This window comes from Biomphalaria glabrata, chromosome 2, assembly GCF_947242115.1.
Source record: "Biomphalaria glabrata chromosome 2, xgBioGlab47.1, whole genome shotgun sequence".
Classification (NCBI taxonomy): domain Eukaryota; kingdom Metazoa; phylum Mollusca; class Gastropoda; family Planorbidae; genus Biomphalaria; species Biomphalaria glabrata.
The window spans coordinates 37,045,009-37,072,430 of NC_074712.1; the positions used below are offsets into that span (position 1 = coordinate 37,045,009).

General features: G+C 33.9%; 2 protein-coding genes across 14 annotated transcripts in view; one reads left to right on the plus strand and one right to left on the minus strand.

Moving 5' to 3' along the window:
• Positions 1 to 1,900: 1,900 nt before the first annotated feature.
• Positions 1,901 to 19,053, minus strand: LOC106063854 (developmentally-regulated GTP-binding protein 2-like). 7 transcript variants are annotated; one of them, XM_056020327.1, is made up of 16 exons: positions 18,481 to 18,498; positions 17,804 to 17,869; positions 15,029 to 15,203; positions 14,788 to 14,876; positions 10,994 to 11,065; positions 9,578 to 9,667; positions 9,117 to 9,177; positions 8,920 to 9,010; positions 8,449 to 8,521; positions 8,211 to 8,301; positions 7,978 to 8,075; positions 7,797 to 7,873; positions 7,391 to 7,479; positions 3,471 to 3,529; positions 2,657 to 2,710; positions 1,901 to 2,543 (listed from the first exon to the last, which is right to left on the minus strand). In XM_056020327.1, the coding sequence occupies exons 3-16, from the start codon at positions 15,090 to 15,092 to the stop codon at positions 2,457 to 2,459; spliced, it is 1,095 nt and encodes a 364-aa protein (XP_055876302.1). In that variant the 5' UTR covers positions 15,093 to 15,203; positions 17,804 to 17,869; positions 18,481 to 18,498; the 3' UTR covers positions 1,901 to 2,456. The 7 variants fall into 7 exon arrangements, with proteins under 7 accessions (XP_055876302.1, XP_055876300.1, XP_055876305.1 ...); XM_056020325.1 differs by having other exon boundaries at positions 17,804 to 17,889; XM_056020330.1 differs by lacking the exons at positions 17,804 to 17,869; positions 18,481 to 18,498 and adding an exon at positions 18,985 to 19,053.
• The window catches only part of LOC106053060 (cytochrome c oxidase assembly protein COX11, mitochondrial-like), a 31,106-nt gene continuing 22,354 nt past the window's right edge, over positions 18,671 to 27,422 (plus strand). The window contains exon 1 of one of the 7 annotated variants that reach the window (XM_056020341.1): positions 18,671 to 18,691. The gene's annotated coding sequence lies outside the window, so the exon portion shown is untranslated. Of the gene's footprint in view, positions 18,702 to 18,874; positions 18,895 to 24,832; positions 24,969 to 25,022; positions 25,138 to 27,422 lie in introns of those variants that run through there. The other 6 variants (XM_056020339.1, XM_056020340.1, XM_056020331.1 and 3 more) reach the window with 6 other exon arrangements.

Genomic DNA, 27,422 nt, shown 5'->3' on the forward strand with positions numbered 1-27,422 from the left:
ACACTATTTTTTTCATAAAATTTTTACTTTTATTTAATATATTGTGTTGACTCCTCGGAACTGGTTGTTTTTTTTTTTAAATAATTAATAGAAATTGGGGATCCAGAACTTTTGAGGGGTAGGGGGCGATATTTATTTTTCAAACTCTAATCCTATACACACACACACAAAACAGTTTTTTTTATGAGCGAAGAACAAAAAGGGATCTATAGTAGAATTTAGAGAAGTGCTTCTAACCTTTCGGCCGAAAATAAAATTACGTTGGTAACCTAGGACTTCCTCTTAGACAGCTAGGGGTTCTTGAGGAGCGATGTAAGTTTCTCTAGCGCGGTTCGGGGGTTAGCTCCGTCGCTAATCGCTTTCTTACATTCTTAGATGTGCAAACGCTTTCTCCTGGCGTCTACATCTATCATCCTAAAAAAAAGGGCAGGTCACATTCAATCAATTAAAGTGAGGGCCAATACTAAAGTATATAGTGACAAGGCACGTACATGTAGTGTAAGTATATCGTTATTTGGCGTAGTCATTTTAAGTATCTTCATAACTCTTGTAGTAGGCCTACATCTGTTTTGGTCAGCAGATGAATAAACACGCTCAAAACGGGTAGAATATGGTTTGACGGGTAGGGAGGACAAATTTAGTAGCCTTATTACTCTTAATTTTGTGTATTTTTAGCAGTTGAAACATAATTTGAACGTGAGCATGAAGCCCAAAGTTATTTATACAATTTAAAAAACTGAGATTGAGAAAGGTTGGCAAAAGGCGACTAGGAAAAAAAAAAGTATTTGGGTTAAAAACGCATCTCAATTCATTTGTTCCACTCCTACTTTAAAAGTTTCGTGTGAATTCTAAATGTTCCATAACAAAGTCTTTCTTGAGTTCATTATGACAAATTTATGTCAAGAATAATTTAGAACCTTCGGAATTACAATATAATTAAAATTCCTGTTTTTTTTTGGAGGGTTTGAACCTCAGACTTATGGAATTTGACTTAAGATTCTCTCAAGTCTATTGCTTGAATTGTCGTAGTTTTACTTTATTAATGGAGCCCAACGACTTGTCTGAAAACAGATCAAAATAATTCTGGGTTAATATATTCGTGCAAATGGTGGTAGTGAAAATGTTTTAGTTGTAGCATTGGTTGTAGGCCAAACAAAACATATTTACGTTTGTAATTTTGACTTCAAATTTTCCTATTTGGGTTACCCGGTACTACTTTACTAGTCATTCGGCAGAGGGCATGTCCTTTTTTTTTTCGGGGTGTGTGTGTGTGCGTGTCCTGCAGGCAATTAGTCTGTGAAAAAGTCCGTGTTTTACTCACTTGTTATATAGCTTTGGCATATTATCAATCAATCAATTTATAATCAAATCTTCTGGAGTAAATAGTCTACATACAAAATTTAAAGCTTCACTGCAAAATATATTTTTTTAAAATTTAATCTCTATAAAATCTCAAAAATTAATCTTTCGACAAAAAAATAAATAAATAATGGCATAGCCCTTTGTTTTGATCCGTGTCAAAGCACACGCCACTAAGTAAGTATGACCTCAACACTTGGTTTGACAAACTACCTCATTGCCATAACCCCACACAGGCTGCTGATCAGTGTCGCTTCTGTGTATTTAAAACCCCATTGCAATTGGTTTTCACTGTACTTTGCTCAGCTGTCTTCCTTTTGACCACTGAAAACTCAAGCCTCCAATTTGTGATTCTTGTACAAATGTTGGCACTGCACTGATGTTTTCAGCTGAACCCAAAGAGAGATTTGAACCAGACTCCTGTAGCCACTCAGCCACCTCTCCCATCTTGAATGGGTGTATAACACATGACAAACTGTTCACAACTACAACAAAGTCATTTCTTAGATTATTTCTTGGCAACAAGACAAACAATGGAAAATAAGGCAAGTACATCTGTACTTTTATTTCTCAACACATAGTGACTTAGAAACAATCTTATTGATTGTGACTGTTAACATACACAAGTAAACATGTCAATAAAATCTTTAGACACCTTGGTTTTTGTTTCTTTTGATGCCTCAATGTGGAACATGCTGTTTATAGTGTTAGTGGGAACATTTCTGTTTTAAGTTGCAGACATGAGGAAAGCAATAATATTCCTGCCCTTAACATTTAAACAACAGCTACTTTCAAATGGTTGTATTTACGAAGTTCTAATTTATTCTTTTAGATTTCATTTCAATGTTCACAATTTGAGTGTCTCACAAACTTAAGAGCTACTGTTTTTTTTCCCTTGTCATCTGATTTAAAACTAGAGGAACATTTGAATTTTTGTATATGTGCTACTGAAGTTTATTGAACTCAAACTTGACACAAGGAGACACTATATTCATAAATAATGCTCTTGATCAACTCAAAAGTAGTCAATTAAGTAAAAAGAAAGAAGACAAGGGTTTAATGCAAGAAAATGGCAGAATCTTTTTAAACAAATAAAATCACTTTTTCACAATTTGAATGACATCTTCATCAGCCATGAAATGAGTTAGACCGACCCTTTGAGGGCTGTACTTAACACTTTGACCCTGAAATGAAACAAAAATATTCAAGATAAACTAACACAAGTATATAATACATTAAAACCTTATTAAGTCCCCAATCTTTATAGGTTGATTTTTTAAGGTTTTAGGAAACTCACCCATACTAAAGCATATTTGAATGTTTCAGCTATAGATCTGTGTATGACATGGCACTGAAAAATATAAAAAAAGATTTGAAGGCCGAACACTATGACACATTGAATATGTGAACCTTAAGAAGAATATTACACTACAAAGTATCTAGCCACAAGATAGAGCATTTGCTGATTAAAGTACTTCTTAAGTTTCATATTCATCAATAACAACTATATCTACTACCAATTACATATACTGCTATTTATATTAAAGCACTACTTAAGATGAAGATGTAGGACATGGAAAATATATTAAAATAAAACGAGTCCTTTTTATAAACAGATTATTCCTCCTTTTGCAGTTGTTTTGATAAGACAGCAATTTCTTTAATATTCGGACTCAAAATGCCTTATTATTATTATATCCCTTTGCAGCTTTAAAATGGCCAAAGTTCAGTGTTTTTTTTTAATTGGTTTGTGTAGGTGCTTTATCTCTATTAAAATTAGAACTCGTAAATTAACAATTTTTTTTTTCTTTTTGTTATACTTCCCCCTCACCCCAATCCTGATAATTTTTGGAATGTCTGAATATTTTATTATCATTTTAAATATGTCTGGATCAAAATACCAGGCATAGCAGGAAGTAAAAATAGATGTACAAAAACATTGTAATATATAAGCCTTTCTCATTCATTACTTTGAAAGAAAGTAAGATAAACAGTTTATAAGTCTTAAACTAGTATTGAATAAAATTGAGTCACAACATTTTTTCGTTATTACCTAGATTATAATAATAACTAATATAAAGAATATATTTATTTTATGCATTAAGACTTACAACATGTTCTACAGTGGCACCTCTTCTTAAAATCAGTCCATCTTCAAAGTCAGGTCTCTCTGTTAAAAAAATAAAGTTACATTTAAACAATAATTCTACTGTAAAAGCAACTTATGAAGGATTGAACAGAACATGAATTTGTTCTTAAACTGTTTTATGGTTTTCTAATAACTTTGGATTCCCTAAGGACTTTGCATATCTCCAAAAAAATAGCAGGCTAAGGTTAGGACATCACAATGTGTAAAAGGAAGACCGGGGTGGTAGCTTGTAAATCTTAACATGAGTAGGATTTAATTCAAAGTCTAATTCTACTTTATCTCCTCATGATTTACAACTCAGTTTCTAAATTAAATTACAAACAAGAGGGGCACAAACTTTTTCAAAGGTCATGATAATGTTTAAAATCATGTTGTTTCTAAGTTTAAAATCATTTAAGTTTATATGTTTAAAATCATCCAAGTTAAAAATCAATGGTTTGTACATAACTATAAATATTGCAGTCCTTCTAAATATGTGTCTGAGAGGTCTAAACTGCTTGACTACCTATCAAAGGGGCTCGAGTTTGACACCAGACTCAGGCAGAGTAATGTTTACTGAGCGCCTAAAGGCAGAATGGAAAACCTCCCAGATACCCCCTCAGTGGCGTAGCTACCAATGTGTGGGTGGTGCGGGCCGCACAGGGCACCAAGTGGAGAGGGGCACCAAAATTCTCCCAGCGTGTATTAATTTCCTATTTCCCTGAGCGTTTCAGTAAAAACGACTAATTGTATGGACACGAACAAACATAAACTGCTGTATTTTAAACATGAACTAACGATTTATCAACTAGTCATGTCGCTATTTTGTTTCATCTCCTTGAGTATTTCTTCAATAAAATGTAAGCTATAGAACAGTTTGAAACTAATTTACTACATTTATTTCGGACACACGGTACATGTTGTTACTACACTGATCGATGCTTTGTAATATAAAGAAGAAGAAGATAGGCCAACTTTTTTTTACTTCATTGTTTAGTCCATTGGTTTAATCTAGATATTGAGTTTACAAATATATTTCTAAACTCTAGCTCTAAACAATTGTCTTAGTTTATTCATTTCTTTATGATTCTTAATACTTTAATTTTGGAAATAATTCTATTGTAATGTCAATTTTTAAAATAAGCTAACCTTTGTTTTCTACTAGTTTTTTTTTAACTAACTAGTTAATTGTAATACTGTAACGTAAACAAAATGATGAACAGTGCTCAAGACTGACTAGTCTGGCTGGTGCCTCAAAACCCTTTTAAGCTCAGACGGAAAAATCGGCATCTCTGGTTCTGTCCAGTCTGTGTAGTCTATAAGGGCCCCATACCCAGATCTATCGGGGTCCCTCATTACCGACCCATCGGTATAGCAGAAAATGGCATCTGATGGGTAGAACTTTAGTGTAGCTGATGCCAAGTTTTGGAGTATGGCAGGTGTTAATCGCCTCTTGGTGGCTCAATCTTGCCCTATAAGGGACATGTTTATTTGTGGGGCCGGCATCTCCTCCACGGAGGGCAAGTATTAATTTTTCTAATAGGAATTCTATCAGTGGAGAGCCCAGATGATTTTGACAAATTGGCCGCAATATGGAGGAACGATCATATTTTTATGCAGTTCCTCTCTCTCCACTGTCGCACTAATATTGAGGTGGGTAGCCTAGAGTCGCCCCTTTTGTAGCGCTCGTAGGCAGTAAGTACCGCCCTCTCCCTCCTTAAATGTAAAGGGGCCACGTTTGTTAAGATTTCATCATCTTAATTTAAATCCAAAGATGGATTCAATGAGTGGTGGAGGTTATCCCCGAAAATATAAAAACATGAGACCAGCAGAGCTCACATTCAGTCATCGCTTGCTTGGAGAGAACTTGAAGTTCGCCTGAGAGTAGGAAACAAAATGGACAACAAGGCCCAAGATTTGATTATACAAGAGACGAAAACCTGAAGAGTTCATAAAATTACTATCAACGTACGATCCACTCTTGAGGGAGCATGTGCTTCGAACTAAGCTTTGTTCCAGACCGAATACATACATGTCTCCACAAATACAAAATGAATTTATTACAAAATTGGGGGATCACGCTAAAAAAACAAATCATACAGCAAGTAAAACAAGCCAAATATTTCTCTATTATTTTTGACAGTACACCTGACATCTTAAAGCTGGATCAAACTTACCAAATTTTACGGTACGTTGTCATGGATAATGACGGGGTGCAAGTTCGTGAGTCTTTTATTGACTTCATTGACACAAAGGACAAGCATGCTGCTGGAATCGCTGAGATGATTCTAGAGAAACTGCGTTCGGATGGCTTAGACATAATGGACTGCAGGGGTCAAGGCTATGATAATGCTGCGGTCATGAAAGGTCAAAACTACGGTGTCCAAAAACGTATTCTAGAAGTCACTATTCATTGCCTGCTCAAACTCTGGAGACATTAACTAGCAGAGATGAAAATTCTTCGACTAGATCTGAAGCAGGTGGATTATTGGTTGCTTTTAATTTTGTCACCTATCTTGGGTTTTGGGCTCCTGTATTAACTGAAATTAATGATGCGCAATTCTACCTTCAAAAACAAGGATTGTCTATTCGAGACTGCTCACTCAAACTAAAAACATTAGAGACATTTTTAAGTAGTAATCGAGAGGACATCGCTGAAGCCAGCATTACCTTTGCCGAAAGCATGTGTTCATATCTGAGATTCAGTACAGAACCTCAAAAACGTATGGGCCATAAGAAAAAGATGCCTGGTGAGAAAAGTGACTACTCTTTACTTACACACAAAGAAGAGCTACGAAGGGAAATTTATTCTACCTTGGACAGAATTGTTCAAGAAATAATCACCCGATTCGAGCAACTTCATAATGTAGCAGATAGATATGCATTTTTGTCGCCTTCCCAGCAATTAAATCCTTAGGTCGAAATCAATCTCGATAGTACTCCTAGCGACATTGATAAAAACGAATTTCTGCTGGAGCGAAAGAGGCTTCAACAGTTTGTCACAGTTTCATCAGAAGCATCCGAATTTCCAAAACAAAGACTTGTTGAGCTCTTGAATTTTATAAATAAATATCAGCTAGATGATTCAGTCCTGAATATCGTCATAGCTATTAAATCCTCAGGTGGAAATCAATCTCGATAGTACTCCTAGCGACATTGATAAAAACAAATTTCTGCTGGAGCGAAAGAGGCTTCAACGGTTTGTCACAGTTTCATCAGAAACCGCCGCACTTCCAAAACAAGGACCTGTTGAGCTCTTGAAATTTATTAAAAAAATATCAGCTAGATGATTCAGTCCCGAATATCGTCATCATGATTCGCATATTTTTGACTATTGCGGTAAGCGTTGCTACATGCGAGAGAAGTTTTTCCAAACTTAAACTGATCAAGAATTACTTGCGATCAACAATGACAAATTTACGACTCACTAATTTGGCCATTTTGTCCTTTGAACAAGAGCTGGTGGGAAAAAAATGGCTTTCGATAAAATTATTGATACTTTTGCCAGCAAAAAAGTGCGTAAAATTCATTTGTAGTATGTTTATGTAAAAGTGAATTAACAATATTTGATTTATGAATACATATTATTTTGAACAGGTTTTGCAATGTTATTAATTAGTTAGTTTTTTTTTTGTTTTTTTTTGGGGGGGGGGGGGGGGGGAGGGCATCAAGATGAGGTACAGCACCAGGCATCATATACTTTAGCTACGCCACTGTACCCCCCCCCCCCATTTGTACACAAAAGCATGAAAATTGCACTATATAAAAGCAATTTAAAAAAAATGTAAATGATAAATAAAGATTTGTAATAAATTAATAGAAAGTTCCAAACAAGGGTTTTTATGAAAGAGACAGTAGTTTTTCACTTACTTCTAGATGTAAAAAAAAATAGTTGATACTTACGCCCTCTTTTTTTAGTATAAACACGTAATAATGCGAGATGCTCCCACATTTCTTCTAATAAATTGTCTAGGTTCATCTTCAGGTTGCAACTAGGATTTAAAAAGTGAAAATTTCATTATAGACAAAAGAAGATCATGAATCAGCTTTTCAAAATGATTGGATTTAAAAAAAAAAAAAAGCAGCAAGATAAACGCCTTCTATAGCAGAGAAGCCTCTTCATTAAAATTTGCATCTCACCATAACTTCTTCTTTCATTAATTACTCAATTCATTTGCCCTCTTAAGTTTTTTTTCAAGATTTTTAAACATCCTGGCAAATAAAAATACTGTTTTTTCTTTACACTTTAAGATACTTAAAATCCCAATAGTATTATTGGGTTAAAGATGGCTACTTAAATCAATATTACCTTACAACAACAGTATGAGGTTGTCTTGCCAACCTATCTACTTCCTCTATAGAGATCTGATCTATTTTATTGTATACCTGTGATTTGATTGGAGAAAATAATTTTAAATTTAGTTCCCCTGATTCATAATATTTGATTAAGGAAAAATCTGTACTCTAAGAAATGGGATCAACAAACTTACATATAAACAAGGCATATAGACTCTGTTACCAAGAATGACATCCACGAACTGGTCAGAGGTGCAGTCTTCTCGAAATAAAACTTCAGCATTAAATATTTCTAACAGAATGTTAATGAATTTAAATAACTCATTTATTACTAAAAGAAGAAATTTTAAAAGATGTTTATCACTGAAGTTAGCAGTATATTACACATATATAAATGATTCTCATAAGAGCCAATAAAAAAGGATACTGTATTCATGGAGAATTAACTGAACCATTTTTTCATTCGTTTTTGTCAATGGCACCATAGAATTAAAGGAGATACCTCCACCCTTTTTTTGCTACCAAAACAACATACAAAGATATTCATTGAATATACAAATATATATTATAAATTCAGAAAAATAGGAATCAAACAGGAGAGAAAAGAACTAATTACAAAAATATCATTGATACATCATTGTTGTAAAAGGTAAGAACACAAGTACCTTAAAATAAATATTTGGTTTTCTTGTATTCAATCTTATTCCAACCTGTTCCAATTCTTTTTCAAGTAATTCTCTGGAACAAATATAAACATTGATATACATGTATACTTTTTGTAATGATCCTGAAATGTGTAAAAATTTATGAAGCATATAAATTGTTTCTGCATACATTTAATGAAAAGAATCTTTCACTTAATATATTCTTCATCCAAAAGGTTTCTTTATGGACATATATTTGCTTGTTTGAGTTGATAAATTATAGATCGGCCATTTTCTGCTTGAAAATGTTTATGAAATCACCAAATGACTTGATATAAACAAATTAACTATTTAACGAAAAAAAGTATTTTATATGTTAAGAGTTTTGGGAAGAATCTTAATAAATAACTTTAGTTATAACATTTTCAATGTTTTTTTCAAAAAAATTCACAGTACTTTTTGTTGCTTGAATGCTCATCTTCTTATACAAACCTTTGGATATCTCCCTTAGTAGCATCCAACATTATAATAATTAGATCAGCAGTGCGCGCTACAGCAATGACCTGACGACCTCTGCCTTTACCTGCAAACACAAAGAGCTAATAGTTTTTATGATCCAATGTTGAGTGTCAGCAGTTAATCTTTAAGAAAGAACTGAGCATAAAAATTTAGGTGAAATGTATCATTACCTTGCGCAGCTCCTTCAATGATACCAGGAAGATCAAGAAGTTGTATATTAGCACCATTGTACTGATGTAAAGAAGTTAAACAGAAGAAAAATTGTTACAGTACATTTATGCTACAAAGGTGAAAAACATGTAAGAAGGCCTTAAAAAACACAACAGTTTACAGTAGAAAGATAAGTCAATTAAAGTGGCGTTTATCTTATCTCAAATAAGTAACAAACCAAAAAGATTTTGTAGAAGGGTTAAATTTAATGCTGCCTTCTAAGCCAAACCATCTATCTTGTTCTTCAATTGTACCCGCACTATGAAGTATGGCAGCAAGGAATGATTTAATGGTTTTCAATTTGCCTAAATATCTTTTAGGCTATGGGTTGAAATTTGCTATGTGTAATGACCATCTAGATTCTTTTTGCCAAAATAGCCAAACAAAAAAAAACAACAACAAAACTCTATTAAGAAATTACCTCAATGACACCTGGAATACATGTCAATGTTGTAAACTCATAGGAAGCTGATTCACTATGTGTGGAGGTCATGGTGTTCAATAGTGTAGACTACAATTAGAGATAAAAGTATGTAAAAGAAATTCTGAATACTCGCATTTTAAACTATAAGTACAACACTTTGAGCTAAAGATATTTATAAAAAGAAAAGTGTTTTTAGATTAATAAATATATATATAACAATATAATAAAAAGAAATATATATTTTAAAAATATTTTTTTTTAGTGATCTGAGAATGTAATAAAGGCAAGTTTTTTCTTCTGTATTTTAGCTTATGTTTTACCAAATGTTATTAATTAAAAAGGTAAAGCTTTAACTTGGTGTCTTTCTATGTTTCAGAAGAATTTTTTTTTTTTTTTTTAAATATTATAAGTTAAGGTTTAGAGTTTTACACTTCGTTGTTCAGCCAGCTTGCTTGATGAAGTAGACTGGATTTTACAATAAATTTCTAAGCTTGCGCTCATGGCTAATGAGTCTAATTGCACTCAGAAACCCTCAAGGAAAGAGGAAGAGGGGACGGCCCAGGAATACATGGCGCCGCGATTTGGAAGCAGATGGGCAAGATATGGGGACAGTTGGAGAGACTCGCCCAGAACCGAGATGCCTGGAGGAAGCTGGTTGATGGCCTATGCCCCAGAAGGGACCACAGGCAGAGATGAGATGAGGGTTTTATCTTGGTGTCTTTCTATGTTTCAGAAGTAAAAACAAAATAAAAAAAAATATTACAAGTTAAGGTTTAGAGTTTTACACTTTGTTGTTCAGCCAGCTTGCTTGATGAAGTAGACTGTGGATTTTACAATGAATTTCTAAGTGTGCGCTCATGGCTAATGAGTCTAATTGCACTGAGAAAATTTTGACAAAAAAATTGTTATGTTTTAGAAGATAGAGCTTGTGTTAAAAATTTTTGTTTCCATTGCACCACTTAAGCTCTGCTTCAGCATTTATGACATTTTCAATGAGTCTTGTGCCAGTTTTCACTTCAATGTGCCTTTTGATGCAGTCTTTCATAAGGCATTGCATTACTGAATACTTTTAGAGTGAGCTTCTAGAGTTTTCTCTAAGCACCCAATGATTATTTTCTTTTACTTAGTTGGTCAACGAGAAGCTTCTTGGAAAAGCCCATTTTAAAAAAAAAATGGGACTGCCCAAATTTGAGACTGCTTTAGAGGCAGTATTCCAGTCATTTGATGTTTAAAATTTTTTAAGTCAGGTCAGATGGAAGAGATTAAGCTTCCTGGCATGTATTCATTGTATTGTCCAACTCTAAGAAATATAAGATAATATGAATTAATACTTTTGTTTTGTTATTTGTGCATCAGATAATATTAAAATTATCTTGCTATTTTTTTTTGGTGTTGTATAAATATTAAAATTACCTTGCCCACAGAAGGGAATCCAATAAGTGCAACTCTGGCATCTCCAGATTTCATAACATCAAAACCTTCTCCCTGTAATAAAACAACACATCTTAAATGCAAATAGAACTGAACATCAAAATTATCACAAAATAAGTCTTATTTTTTACAGCCCTTTAAAACATAATAATTTTCACATTGTGTTATGCTCAATTGAGTATATTCTCAGATATAATAGTAGATTTTAGCAAATTCATTGCCCTTATTCTAACAAAACACACTCTGCAATGAGTGAAACAGAGAAACTAATCCTAGAATTTAAATCACAAACACTGATTCGATTAATCCAACAAGAATGATTGTATGTTTGAATCACAATGTTGAAGTAATATAAATGGCTTTGTTAAGTCAAAGCGCTACAGTTGAAACCCACTAATATTGAGAATGCTCAAACGCCTGTTAGGCCCATCTGTTGTAGTTTTCTCGTCAGCCTGCATTATAACACCACCCCCCACTTTTAAATGAAATGCCTCTCCCCAGCAACAAACTTTTTGGCCCTTTTATATTCAGTCGAACAGCCATCTTTACAATAATATTGCATATTTTTTTTCAATCCTCCAAGAGAAAGCCCTCATTCACAACCATGGACTTTTAGACTGGCCTACTTTTTTTTATTTTTATTTCGAACAAAGCATACCCTTCTTTAAACCACCCATTGCATCCTCGCAAATAATATTGCACCCACACCACACATATTAAACCCGTAAATTATAGAAGTACTGATAAATAATTTTTTGAAACTTTGCTATTCCCGCGGAACAGTTTGAAAGAAGAGACATTACTATTCACAGCTTAGTCCAGTCTTTACATATTTGTTTATTTTGTTAGTCATAGATATGTTCGCACCTTATTTAGAATAACCCTATTGCACCTTATTTAGAATAACCCATCTCCACAAATCATATTATATAACCCCACAAAAAAAAACACACACATTTTCCTTAGGTTCACTATGACAATTTTTAAGACTTTTAATTTTTGATTTAGCATAGAGGCCTACTTGTAGATCCCCATCTAGTATTTCAAAATTTTTCTACACATTGTCATTGATTACAGTCAAACTGCAGTAATTTTCTACACACACATGCTTTCATACAGATGTTCTGTGTTCTTTGTAAAAGCACATTTGATAATCACACTGATCTAAGAACAATCCCTCACATTCACTCTGACAATCAGCTACATCTAGAGGAGATTTTAGATAAGATTTGTGCTGAAATAAACATTTAAATATAAAAAAAAGCTGGAACAAAAGTGGCACATCGTAAAAAGTGTTAATAAGTGCTTAAAGTGGAAAGAACTATGATTTTGAACTGTAAACATTTAAACGCTGGATTTAAAAACACATTAGGTTGAAATTGTGAATAAAAAATGATTTTTGGTAAACTAAACTGCTGCGATTTTGATTTTGAAAATGCATTAGATGTTCTAGGCTTTAGTAATGTAACAGGTTAAATTTTCTTATTTTATCATCCACAGCAAGTGGAAGAATTGGTGGCTATAAGCCAGTAAGTTATCAGGGCCAAGAATTTTATATGGTAGATTTCTTGAGCCTCGTATTGCCTAGATATTTCCAGATAATTCACAAGAAGACTCTACTCTATTTCTATATAGATCTATACTAGTCATTCCTTTAACACAGAAATAAATTATCTCATTAGAATTCCCCCTTTTTTTGGCATAGCATGACTCCATTATTGATTTATATTTATGCCATTTTTATTTATATTAAATTATATATATTATATTTGTTCAAACGAGGTTAAAGGTTAGTTCAGCCTACTGCCTACTCTATTAGTGACATATCTGTGGCATTTTACGTCTCAATAGACGATCTTTTCCCTTTGCAATTTCTTGTGTGACTTAAGAGGCCAATCCTTGATACACAGCTGTGATCGCAGGTTGGGCATATATAATCACCAGGCGCCGTTGCATTTTCACCCTTCTTTCTGCTTCTGTTGTGTATGACATCTGCAATCCGTGACCCTTTCTTTTTCGATCTCTCTCCATGTGAATCTATCCAGTGCCACCTCTCCCCAGCTGCCTGCCAGTGTCGATTTTGAAGAGCTTCATGTCGCGTTTGCATACATCCGTATAACGTAAAAGTGGGCGACCAGAGGCTCTCCTGCCTTCTATTAGATCGCCATACAGGATGTCTTGTGGAAGTCGACCTACTGGCATTCTACGAACGTGGCCAAGCCAGCCAAGGCGTCTGCTGCTGATAACAGAGCGGATGTCCTGGCACCCTGCTCTTTGTAGCACTTCCTCATTGGTTATCTTATCTTGCCACCTTATTTTAAAGATCCGCCTTAGGAAGACATTCAGCTTTTTTTTCCTGCCATGAGTAGGTTGACCATGTTTCACTTCCGTACAGCAAGGTGCTCAACACATAGGTCCGGTAGACTAGGGCTTTAGTACTGTTAGTCAGCAATATGTTGTCCCAGACTCTTTTCTGCAACCGTGACATGGTGACCATTGCCTCGGCTATCCTGTTGTTTATGTCTTTATCCAGTAAAATGTTGTTGGACATGATGGAGCCAAGGTAACAAAAGTGATCAACAATTTCTAGTGGTTGGCCATTAATGCTTACTTGAGGTGCAGTGTTAATGTTTTGGAAAAGTATCTTAGTCTTGCTTTGACTGATGTTTAAGCCGAACTTCTGGCAAGCAGCACACAGTTTGTCAACCAGGGACTGTAGCTGAATATCAGAATCAGCCACAATAGCTGCATCATCAGCTTACAGGAGTTCCCTGATGAGTAGCTTCCTAACCTTGGTTTTTGCCCACAGCTTTGATACATTAAATAGTTTTCCAGAGGATCTTGTCAAATTCAATGGAGCCCAATCAGCACCTTTTGAGGTTTGCAGTGGTGTCAAGCAGGGATGTGTGCTCGCACCTACTCTGTTTGGCATATTCTTCTCCTGTCTAATGCATTATGCGTACAATGACATAAATGAGGGTGTGTTTCTCCATACAAGATCCTCTGGAAAACTTGTGACATAAGAGTCCACACTTATCTATTCTTACTAGTTTTTACAAGGGTTTCAAGCAACTTTACAATGATCAACATGCCTAACAAACTGGGCAGTATTAACTTCCTCCCCAGCAAAGAGCAATCTACAATATTCCAACTAAGGACAGGACACACACCTCTGTTAAATTACCATCTCAATAAAATAAATACCACACAACTCCCCCTTTGCAGACACTGCGCCCACCCTTATGAAACTGTAAACCATATCCTTTTTGAATGCCCCTTCCTAATCCACTTTAGGCAGACCCTACTACCACTCCAGCCCAACATAACCAACACCCTGTACAGCAGTGCTGAAAAACTGAAGAAAACAGCACACTATTTTTCCCTGGCATAATCTGCAAAAGAGCTGACAGCAGCAAAAAGCTGGCTAAAAGAAGAAGAAGAAGCAGTTCTTTCCCTTAGAAAAGTTTTGTTTTTAAAAAGCATGTTGCTTGTAGTTAACTATTGTTTCAAACTTTTCTCCCTAAATATTATGGGAATAATTCAACTTACACCACCACAGTATTCAAGTATAATTTCTTTCCCTTGTTTGAAATACCAAACAAATTAATTAATTACCAATAGTTAATTAACTAATTGGTTAATTTTTTTAAAATTGATCCTTGTTTTGTCTGGTAAAAGAAATAATTGTGCAAATTTTAGCTTGATTGAGTATGTGAGAAATAACTTGTACAAACAGACAGAATTGATATAAGCTTTGTAAAAGGTAAATACAGTACCTTTTGTCCTGTTTTTCCAGTTGGTTCCAGTAACTGTTGCCTCAGTTTTGCTATCTTGGCTTTTAAAAGCCCCAAATGATATTCAGTGGCTATAGAAATATTAAGATACAACAGTAGAAATAAAAAAAAAAAAACTTAAGTGAATGTGATTTCATTAAAAATAAGTAATGTGATGTATTGAAAAAAAACACACACACACAAAAGTAAAAATAAGATCACTTTTCCAAAATTAATTGATTACCTTTATTTTTTTGAGTTCTAGAAATTTCTCTCTCTATTTCTTGAATCTTTTCCAAAATGCCCATTTTCTTTTCAAATTTAACTTTTGTTATAAAAACAGCAGTTTACTAGTTGAGTACCGGTACTAAGAAGTATAGTGTGCTTACAACTTCTTTCTTATGGCTGCTGTCTTAGAACTAAAAAAAAAAAACACAAAAGGAAAACAAATTAGTATATTTATCAGTTAGAGTTACTAATTCAACATTAAATTTATACTCAAGGGCCTAGACCCATGAGACTAAAACAAGTTACAAATGAATTTTCACATTTGACTAGATTAACAACACTTTTATTACCTATTACGATATCTAGATCTATTACGAGCTGGATATGACCCGCAAGCCTTAATTTTGTATATCACTCATATAATGCATTAGAAACAAAACAAAATATTGATGTGCTAAGTCAAGATAATGCATGAATGTAAAATGTTTAACAAAAAATAAATTTTTGTTAAGATCAAGGATGTAAGGGATAGTCGTCAATGACTAAAAACATTTTTTAGATCTAGGATGTAAGGAATAGTCACTAACACTTTTTTTGACCCATCAAATAGTAAACTGAGAGTGTCAACAAAATCCAAAATGAAGATTTGAGAGACAGATTTAAAATTCTATAAACAAGTAAGTCCAATTTAGTTGTAGATGCAGATTTAAATTAGGTTCATCATTCATTACAATCTTTATTTAGGGTCTTCAGCTTGTTATCGTGTCAAACAGATGACCTTTACATCATCTGCCTTATAGCTTATATAAATAGATAGCAAGGTCTTGTGTGGTAGGGCTACTTTACATACCACAAAGGGTTATCATTTCCGTTTGTATCTAATGAATATATTATATATATATATTGTTATAACCCTAGTGGCGGACTGAAAGGGTTAATGTGTGTGCGGCTTACTGACACACATGATTCAGGCCAATCACACAGGTCAAGGGCTGTTGAACAAGGGACATTACTGCTAATGCACGCAATATGACAAATGTTATGGTCATGTGACCAAAAAGCCTTTACAGACGAGAGACAGTGTGTTAGAAAGGACAGTTGAGTCCAAGACGCAAGGCAGTAAGGCCAGTGTGCTAAAAAGTGAGTCCTTGAAAATGTAGCTGTACGAGTCTAGAAGTAGACAGAGAAAGACTTGTAGTGTTTAGTAGGCAGTTCTATTGTGTTAAAGCATTTGAATTTGATGTAGCCAATTGTGTTGTATTGGCTTTTCATGTATTTGTCATTAAACCGCCACACTGTTACTTGAGACTCTTGTTGTCAAGTTCTTGTGTTAGATGTGCTGTGTTGTGTTTAGCAGTGTTTACAGAAGGCCTGATTGAGAAGATCGTAATAATATATATATATATATATAAATGGAACATAGAGCTAAATACATACTGTATTATAAGATATTACTGATGATACTCCTTACTCTATTTGACTAAATTACTATATTAGATCAGTGTTTCCCAAACTGTGTTTCCCAAGGCTTGAATAGATTTTTGTGAATTATGGAACAATTAACTTAAAGGCCTACACATTAATTATTTGTAAGTATAAAGAAAAGAAAAACTGATTTTACAATTTTACTGTATATTTTAGTTTTTCTCGATAAAACGGAAAAAAAAAACAAGAACATGACTATAAACTTAATTCTGTCTTTAATTTGAAACAAAAATACAAACATCAATTTTTAAATGATTTTTTATCAATTTTTTGTCTGAAGAACATCTTACTATTTCAAAACAAGCTAATGTTATTTTACTTATTTCATACAATCTTTTTGTGAGTAGCAGTATTTTATAATTACGTTGAAACAAAGTTAAAGTATATATTCATACATATAGAAAAAGGGGGCTTGATAACCACCAGATATTAGAATTTAGATTATATATTAATCAATATGGTGCCTGATATCAAGAAGTTAAGCTCTCCAAGAGAACGCTACCACCAAAGTTGGGATAAGTGGTCAAAAGGCTAAATACACTTGAACTTGGCTACCTATCAAGGGGGCTAGAGGTTTGATGCCTAACTTTGCCAAATTGGTGTTTACTGAGCACTTAAAAGCAGCACAGTAAATCTCCATCTCTCCCCCCCCCCCCACAGGTCCACAAATGAGTTTGGACCATAGAGCTCTGAGCATGCTATAAGTATAAATTTTGTTTAACAGTCATTGAACCTTATGATGTTTATGCTCCATTGGAACTAAAACAGAAAGTTTTAGAAGATCAGCTGTCATCATCAAGAAGTACATAGAAGTCCAATTCATAAAGCGCTGGTTGTGAATGTGTATGTGTTTCGTGAGTGAATGTTGTTCGAATTTTTCATCCATATTGTTTTTGTAAAGTAGTTACGCTGAGGTTGTCAATTGTAGTCAAACTAAATTTCCATTTGATTGGATCAATAAAATTATCTTATCTTGTTTTATAATACTTTCTCTACTTGAAAATTAATAATAAATATATATAGAAATTTAGAATATGTTTGTAAAAAAATGTTTTGTTTTGTTTGTAAAGGTTTTACATGTCTCGGATGTTCTTTCAGAGTAGAAGATCACTTCCTAGTCCTAACCCCCACAGGATGACACCAATAATAAGAGATAGCAGTGGGCAGGGTATGAACTCTGGACCATCTAGACAACTGAACAACAGTCCAGAGCGCATACTACAAGACCAAGTTTAATTGTTATTATTTTGTGAATACAAACAAATCATTAACAAATGTAAATGGGGAAATAATCTAGTCTTCCTACCTAGATAAAACAAGTGAAGGGTTTTTTGCTAAATTCTCAGAAAATGGGAAGTATTCTCTGTCGACTCTGTTAAATTTTAGGAAACACTGTAGAGTGTAGATATCTATAATCTATGATTCCATGTATTTTTTTATATTTATTTTTGTATTATATTCTAGATTAATTACTAAATACTGTAACTGCAAACAATTGAATTATAAATAATCTACAAAATACTATGTAACATAGTATGTATGAAGTTATCTTAAAGTATTAGATCTAGATCTAGATAATTCTAGATAGACATCTATAGTCTATATTATATTATACTATAGTATAATAATATTAAAAAAATATATAGAAATAATATAGATCTAAAATCTAATATATACTAATAATAATATAGACAGGTCACATAGATCTAGATGTACTTCAAAAGAAATACTCCAACATGAATTATCAGATCACCACATAGTCTAGTGTGTGACATAGTGTCACATAGATCTAGATCTAGACTCTAGTCACTAGTAGTAGTAGTTACTAGTAGTGACATACTTCACATAGACTATGATAGAGATCTAGAATCTAGAATCTCTAGACTCTAGATAGTCTAGACTCTATTGTGTATTGTCTCTATTGCTCTATCTATGATATAGATCTAATAATAATATTAATAATGATAACTAGATAGATCTAACTTTATAAGACTAGGGAGATTTTTTATTTACAACTTGGTGAAGACAACACACCACATTTTCGATCTAGATCTATTCTAGGTCTAGTCTATATGCTTCTGGGTTTTTTTTATTATTGCCAAATAGATCGTTTTTAGATATAGACCAATATAGAATCTAGATCTAGTCTAGATGAAAAATACATTTTTGTATCTTTCTATCTCTATCTCAATAAGTAAATGATGGTGAATGCAGTATATTGTATAGGCCTATAGTAAAGTATATTAATGGAATGGGTTGCCTGAGTCAGCCAGGAAAACCAATGACTTGAATGACTTAGACTTAGCGGAATTTAAGTAATTGATTAATATGCATAACTAGAGTGACCTAGGCCTAGAGGGGCACTACTCCACTAGGGCCTAGAGAAACGCGTAGAACGTAATCATTTTTTTTTTTTTTGAATTAACGTCTGTATTTTATAAGATTAAATGCCCGGTGACCGGTGGAGAAAGTTAAATTGGCTTATACTTATAGTATAGTGATAGACAGCATCCAACTGAGTCTTATTGACCTCTAAAAAATAGCCCTATAAACAACATGCCCATTACGGCCCAGTATCAGTTTTAATTAGGGCTATCCCCCTTTGCCCTAATTGCAGCCATAAATAGCCCAAATCGCGCCCTAATGGGCGCGCATACCGTTTGCACATTGGCGTCATTAGGTTCCCATAAGGGACCAATACGGACAACCCTAATCGTGCCAATATCGGCCCAGAATGGGTAAACCCACTTCCGGATTCATTGGGGATTTCCAGAATCGCGCCCTAATCAAGCCCATACTAGCCCCAATGGTTTAGTAACTGAGATTTTCATTGGGGTTTAATTAGGGATAACCCTTATTGTGCCAATATCGGTCCGATGCTGGCCTGAATGGTTTAGTAACTGAAATATTTATTAGGGTTCAATTAGGGATAACCCTTATTGTGCCATTATCGGTCCAATGCTGGCCCTAATGGTTTAGTAATTGAAATATTAATTAGGGTTCAATTAGGGATAACCCTTATTGTGCCATTATCGGTCCGATGCTGGCCCTAATGGTTTAGTAACTGAAATATTTATTAGGGCTCAATTAGGTATTATCATGCAAATACTGTCTCCGATGGTTCAGTCATTAAATTTTATTATGGCTTAATTAGGAATTATCTTTAATGTTTTTCAATACTGCGTAGTTTAAAACAAATTCATTAGTGATTTTTTGTTTATAATGCCCTTTTTGTTCAAATGCAGCTCAATATGGTTTAGTATGAGATTTTTAACCTTTTACATAGGTCTACTTTCACACTGATGATTTAGATCTAGCAATAGAATTATTTGACATAATTGTTTGGAAATTATAATAATTGAATCAGTGCATGATTTCTATATACATCTAGCTATAATGTCAACATATTTATAAAGTAATGGACAAGTTAAATTACATCTTTGGGTTTGAACACTATCAAACAATACAATTTTTGGTAACGTACTATATAAGACTTGCATGCTCTGATCATTTATTCTTAAATCAAACTTACACAATTAACTTTTTTTTTATTTTTTATTCATGGAATAATTAACCAACACAAAAGACAAATATAACAGCACAAACAAGATATCAAGACAGCATTTTCATTCAATTCTTAGCATTCTTTTCAAGACTGGTGGCAATAATTCATATTTTGACTTCCATGCAGCAGCTGGAACAAACAAACAAATATTATAGTCATGTAATAAAACTACCTTCAAGCTGTATTAATAATAAAAAGAATCTAAAAATTAAACATCAGAAGACCTTACATTTATCTATGTGGACATACTATTTAACGGTTATATTTCCAGCCCTTGATGATAAACGGTGCTCAAAAATTAGGTTGCTTCTAAAGCCTATTAAGCAACACAAAAATTAATGGTATTTCAAAATTTGGAGTTCAATCTTCTTAAATTAAATGTTATGAATTGGTGTCAGCAAATGTGGCACTGGTATTTGACTATGCTAAAAGTGCAATGGCAGACTAGATCGAGCTATAGGCTTCAATTCATTCCATATTATATTTTGTCCAATTTATTTATATTAACTTTATCACAGGCTCTTACTAATACAACTATATTCTGTTGTAATTAGAGTTCTATGGTAATTTTAAAAATAAGTTGGCTGAAAAGTTATTCTAGAATTAAAATAAACAATTATCACAGTGAAACTTAAAAATAACATAACAAAAAAAAAAAAACCCCACAACCAGCATATTTCAAAATTAGGATAGCATTTCTTTATTTACATTTAATCAATTCCATCCCATTAACAATTTACTTTCAGATTGCTGATTGATCAGTAATCTAAAAGCAAAATTTAATTCTTACCTTCTTGAGCAGGCTTGCTTTTGAAAAGATGATGAACAGCATCTGTACTGCATGCATAGGTTATTATTAACCTAAAAGATTAATGTCAACTTCCCCTAAAGAAAATGTGGCGATCTGTTAAAAAAAAATAAAAAAATAAATAAATAAAAACATAAAAAATGTTTAAAGAATGCAAAAAAAAAAATAATATTACAATAGAGGCAAAACACAAAATGTTTAAGGTAAGGTATACAAGAAGGATTGTTGCTATATAATGACATTAGGTCAAAAACAATTCTATGTAGGCCCTATTTTCATTGTATAAATATTCATTATAATTTTTTATGCAAATTAATAATGAACTTAAATCTCAGTGAAATTACAAAAAGCTGAAGATATTGCTCTCGAACATTGTTTCACAAGATTAACATTTATTTTACATTTTTTTTTATTTAATCGATTTGATCTCATTAAAATTTTCATTTGGTTTGGGGCGATGGGGGCGGGGGGGGGGGGGGGGGGGGGGTGTCACTGATCAGTAATCTTAAAGAAAAATTTATTCTTCGTACCTTTTTGAGCAGGCTTCCTCATGAAAAGATATTGAACAGCATCTGTAGTGCATACATAGACAATTCTTATTGTCAGCTGCCCTTAAAGAAAACTGGCATTCTAAAAAAAAATAAATAAATAAAATTACAATAAAGACAAATCCTGAAATGTTTATGGTATGGTGTATAAGAAAAACTGTTGCTATAGTTTAATGATGAGACTCTGTATTTTTTCTTTAACAGTATCCACACAATGAAATTTTAAAAAGCCTAAGCCTTAGGGGTCCCATTGGTCGAAGTATTACCAAAAAAAAAATAATGTAAATACAGGGGCGTAACTAGGGATTTGGGAGCCCGGTGGGGATTGACCTCTTTGGGGGCCCCTTGCATTTTGACATTCGACATATGACATGAGATAATGTACGCAAAAATATATAAGCCCCAAATCAAATTGGTTCAGTATATCAGTAAACTTAACAAAAAGTAATCATCGAGACTCTTTTAATGAATAATACCGTTGTTTATTAGTTAAATAATGCACAAGTGACAAATCTCAATTGATATCGCTTCACGTCGTGCATTCTGTGCAGCAAAGACATCTATAACATCAACTACATCGATACTTTGAGCACACGTAATTCCCATATGAAGCCTGTTTCCTCAATATGTCTATTGGTGATTGTATTACTGGTTTGTTGATGAAAAGTGCTCGTGCATCAATGACATCATTGAAAAAGCGATTTTCCATTTATTTCATCATACAAACAGGAAAAATAGCACAGTTTGTCATAAGCGTGTCTTCATCTAACAGGTGTCTTGGTTCAAGAAGAAACCCAAAGGTATCCATTTTCTTTCCAGCCTTTGGAATCTGCCCTTCATCTCCATATGAAATGTGTCCAGCACTTCTCTCGCAACACGTTTGAATGGCAGTTTTATTGACAGTCCTACATTAGAACTCAACTTCCCATCAAGTCTTTTCTTTCTTCTGATGGATTGGGTTTTTGTCAGTTTCTCATCATTTTGCAAAAAGCATGAAAGGGTAAGCCTACTAATTTCTTTAGCAGCTTCCCGTATATGCAGTCCAGACTTTTGTAGTTTCTTCTGAACTATATTAATTGGGCGCAGGAGCTTTGACCAGAATTCCAGATAGGCAAAACATTCTTAATTTTCCACTGCATAAAGAAGATTCTGTGCTAATATTATAATGGTATTACGTCATTGTTGGTTGTTTATGTTTTGTGCGAAAGCAAAAGGATTCAGAGCATACAAAAGTGGGAAAGATCCATATCTCGTTATGCTCGAGTATAGAAATACTCCGATAAGTGGACTGCCGTATTCACCATCACAACTGCTGACGAGTAGAAAACTCAGGGAATCATTCCAACTGATCCCAAACTATTGAAACCATCGGTAGCTGAAAATGCAGTCATTACTCAACGAACGACAGATGAAAAACAAAGTGAAATACGATGCAAAAGCAAGACTACCTAAAGATTATTCTGTCGGAGAGTTCGTCTAGGTCAAACATGGCAGAAAGCAGTTGTCATAAAAAAAAAACATTCAGCACCCAGATCTTACATCATAAAGACAAACGATGGAAAAACATACAGAAGAAATCAACGCTTTTTACATAAGAGTTTCGATGAAGACATCTCTGGGTACTATGATACTGATGAAGACAATGAACTGCAAATTGTTGGAACAAACGAAACAGACAATTATAGACCAACGTTTAGAGAACTTGTTGTGCCAGTCAAGACAACCAGAAGTGGACGAATTGTTCGTAGTAGGGTCGGCCTTAGGCCACTGCAGCCTATGCGGTCACAGTGGGCCCCGCGCTTTCATAGGCCCCGCGCTAATTCTAAGTGTACATTATTAAATTAAACCATTATAACGTATATAAAATAACAGGGTTTTCGCGACCTCCTGATTTTCCAGGGCCTCCAGGAAATCTCATGAAAGGCAAAATATACGATAAAGTTCTGAACTTTTTTGAATTTATTCAAATCTCCTAAAGAATAGATGACATTGACATTTTGGTGTGCCAATAAATAAAAAGTGGCATTGCGAGCTTTCATTTGATAAAAATTTATTGCAAAGACGAAAGTAGGCCTATTTTCTAATTAAAAAAAAAATAATTTTGACATTATGCTTATCCCAGACTAGGACCCGCGCGATCCGTTTCGCATAGGGCCCCGCAAATGTTAGGGCCGGCCCTGCAGTAGTAGATATCACTCTTAGGAACTTTAAAAGGAAGGGTGTGATAATAACTTCAAAAGGAAGGATGTGCTAATATTATATGATATTACGTCATTGTTTTTTGTTTATGTTTTGTGCGAAAGCAAAAGGATTAGATAGAAATAAAAAGAGAGTTTCCATTGGATTGAGGAAAGATGAATAGAGGGGTAATAACTAGAGTGTGAAGTTTAATTCTGAAATTATAGACGCCACACCCGAATAATGGACTATTCTAGCATTAACTATTAGATCTGTTATACTAGATTCTGTAAATTTTGCTTCAAGGTTAATTAGTGTAGCCATAAAATACACGCCATTTAGATCTATTATTAGTAAAGGTAACAAGATACCTGGAATTCGCTGCATATCATGCAGTTTTATTCGTGGCAACAAAGTTTAAAATGTAAGACCAACTTTAAAAAAAACTTTGATCTCTGTGGGAAAAAATATTTTTAAAATGTCAGCAAAGTCTGGATGGCTGCGTGGTCATGCGGTTTGCGCGCTGGATTGTCGTTCGGATTTATCGACGGTCGAGGGTTCAAACCCTGCCCATCCCCCGTCGTCCTGCAGGAGGTTTGGACTATAGGAAGTAAACTATCTTCAACTCTGAAGGAACATCCGAAACATGTAGATCTAGATCTAGCCTAGGTTTAGTCTTTATGATAAATTTAATCCATAAATGTGGAAAAAAAAAAAGACACCCGTTGACACTATTTGTCAATCAAATATATTAATTTATGTATTTACAAATAAATTTCGGACACCCATTTGGCCCCCCCCCCAGGTGGGGGCCCGGGGGGATTTTAAAATTCTCCCCCCCCCCACCTTAGTTACGCCACTGTGTAAATAAAACTACAATTAGACTTTAGATATATTATATATCATATAGACTAAGTCTAAGACTACTAAGAGGTCTAATCATAGGTCATAGGTGATAGAATAAAAGAGGTCGAATCTAATCACCAGTGAAGCCTGTTTATTTTTAGTCGGTTTTGTCACTTTTTTTATGTGTCTAGTTTAGGAATTTTAAATAAATGTCTTTTTTTTTTTAAATAGAAGTCTCTACATGTATTTACGAAGTCATCATGATGATCATAGTCATGCAAAACACTGAACTCATCCTCTGTGCTCATCTGAATATTATTTCGAGTCGATTTAATCTAACCTATGTAATTTGTAGTTGACAAATGCATTTACTTTTTTTTCTAAGTTTTTTTCAATAACTTCCTGACCGGTTGTTGACGAAATGCTATCTTATAATGCATTTAAAAATATGGATCTATTCTATGTTGTCTCTAGCCTCAAGCTGACTCTAGGTCTAGAATAGGTCCACGACCTTTTGACATTAATTGTATTACTAATCATTAATAGTTACTAATAATTTATTTAACTAATAATAGTAGTTAGTTCTAGATAGTAGATCTAATCTAGATGACTAGATCTAGCTAGATCTATATAGATATAATATAGATCTATATCTTAGACTTAGATTCTACTGATCTTGACATCACATAGACAAAGTAATAATAGTACTTAGACTTAGTACTACTAGTATAATAATAATTATGAATGTATACTAACTACTGAGTATAGACTATACTTATAGAGTAATTATTAATTTCTATACTAGATCTAGATCTATATAATTATCACAGTATATAAATTTTATAAATATAGATCTAGTATAACAGTCACTATAATTATAAGTTGCTATAAGTATAATAAATAATAATAGTATAGAACTATAGATTATATTTATATATAGATCTAATTATAATTAATATTAAATATAAATAGATTCTAGATCAGATCTATATGACTATAAATATAATTATTAATAATAAGTATAAGTAATAAGACTAATAAGTAGAGACTAGTTACTAGTTAAGTATGTAAGTATAAAAGTTAATCATGTATAATAATCATTTAGTTTTTTTTAGATCTAGATTAGATAGAATCTATATAATTTAAATAATTATATAGATCTAGTTAGTAAATAATATATTATAATTATTATAATATTTAATAATATTATATTATATAAAATATAAATAAATATATAAATAAAGTATAAAGATCTTAATTCTTATTTTATAATTTATTATATTATAATTAGATATATATTATTATATAGTTTATCTATAATAAGTTATAAGTTAATTTAGTGATTTTAGTCAGTATCAAATAGTTACTAATAGTAGAAATACTATTTAAATTATAATCAAATTCTTATCAATTAAAAAATCAATCTACTAACTTTAAGTTTAAACTAGACTCTAGATCTAGATCAGGGGTCTAAAACATGTTGCCCATGTGGCCCGCGAAACAATTTTGAGTGGCCTGCGGCCACGTCCGCGAATTTGACAAAAAAAATAGATAAAATTTACAATGACCACATATAAGCCGTGAAATGATTTACATCTGCACAAATCAGTAAATGAGATGTGTCTACTGCAAGCGAAGATTCTGCGAAAGCAAGCTTTGTTGTTAGCGAGATGATAGCAAAGGCATCACGACCATTCACTGAATTCCAGTTTGTAAAAGAGCGTATGCTACAGGCATGTGAAATTATCTGCCCCAAGAAAAAGAAACTCTTCGAAGGCATAAGTTTTTCTGCGAACACAGTTGCAAGCTGGATCACCGAGTCAGCGACTAATGTTCAACAGCAACTGATTGCCGATGCAAAAGACTTTGTAGCATATTCCATTGCACTGTACGAGTCTACTGGTGTAACAGACACTGCATACTGTGCCGTATTCATTCGTGGGGTCGACGAAAACTTGAACATTGTTGAAGAGCTATTGGACTTTCTACCCATGAAAGGAATGATGACTGGACGAGACGTGTTTTCAAGAACTGGAAGCTTGTATTGACAGGTGTAGACTACCGTGGGAAAAACTTTTTCAGTGGCTACGTACGGTGCACTAGCAATGTGTTTAGAGAAGGTTGGTGTTGTTGGATTAATGGTAGAGAAACGGTATCAGCTCAGCTTGGCGGGACATTTTGCAGCCATACACTGCAGTCTGCACCAAGAAGCACTCTGTGGCAAAAGTCTAGTAATGAAGAACGTGAAGGATGTTGTCGTGAAGACGTTGAACTTCATACGTGCACAGGGTCTCAACCACAGACAGTTTGTGTAATTTCTAGCTGATTTAGAAACGGATGTCAGATGGCTGAGTCGTGGAAAAGTGCTGCAGAGATTTTTTGAACTGAGACGGGAAATAGCAGCTCAGCTCAGTGACCCAATGTTTTGTCGGATCTTTCTTTTCTTACTGACATCACGCAACATCTCAATGCACTCAATTCACAACTACAGGGCACAAAGCAGCTGATTACCGTGATGCTTGACCGCATCACATCATTCAGATGCAAGCTGACTTTGTGGGCCACTCAGCTGGCATATGGAAACCTGGCTCATTTGTCTTTTCTACAGAGCATTACGGATGAACCACAGCGCCTGAAAGACTACGTAGACATCCTCTCCAGACTACTGGAAGATTTTGAACTCACTGCTCTTGAACCACAGTTTTTCCTTGTTGCCACTCCGTTCGCAGTTGAAGTGAAAAACGTTCCGTGTGACACTGTTCTGAAGCAAAAATACGCTGATGTTGGTGTTCCAGATTTCTACCAGTTTCTTCCCAGAGAGAAGTTTCCAAACTTATTCTGCACAGATGCTAGAATTCTAGCAATGTTTGGGAGTACGTACGTTTGCGAACAGTTTTTTTTTTCCGAATGAAGATTAACAAAACAACATTATGATCAAGACTGACTGATGAGCATCTAAGAGCAACCTTGCGGCTTGCCA

Excerpts from the sequence above, each read along its gene's own strand:
- LOC106063854 (XM_056020330.1), bottom strand. The coding sequence starts at position 15,092 with ATGGGCATTTTGGAAAAGATTCAAGAAATAGAGAGAGAAATTTCTAGA. Across the intron at positions 14,877-15,028 it reads TAGAACTCAAAAAAATAAAG|CCACTGAATATCATTTGGGG; the intron begins GTAATCAATTAA and ends ATATTTCTATAG. Across the intron at positions 9,011-9,116 it reads CATTGAAGGAGCTGCGCAAG|GTAAAGGCAGAGGTCGTCAG; the intron begins GTAATGATACAT and ends TTGTGTTTGCAG.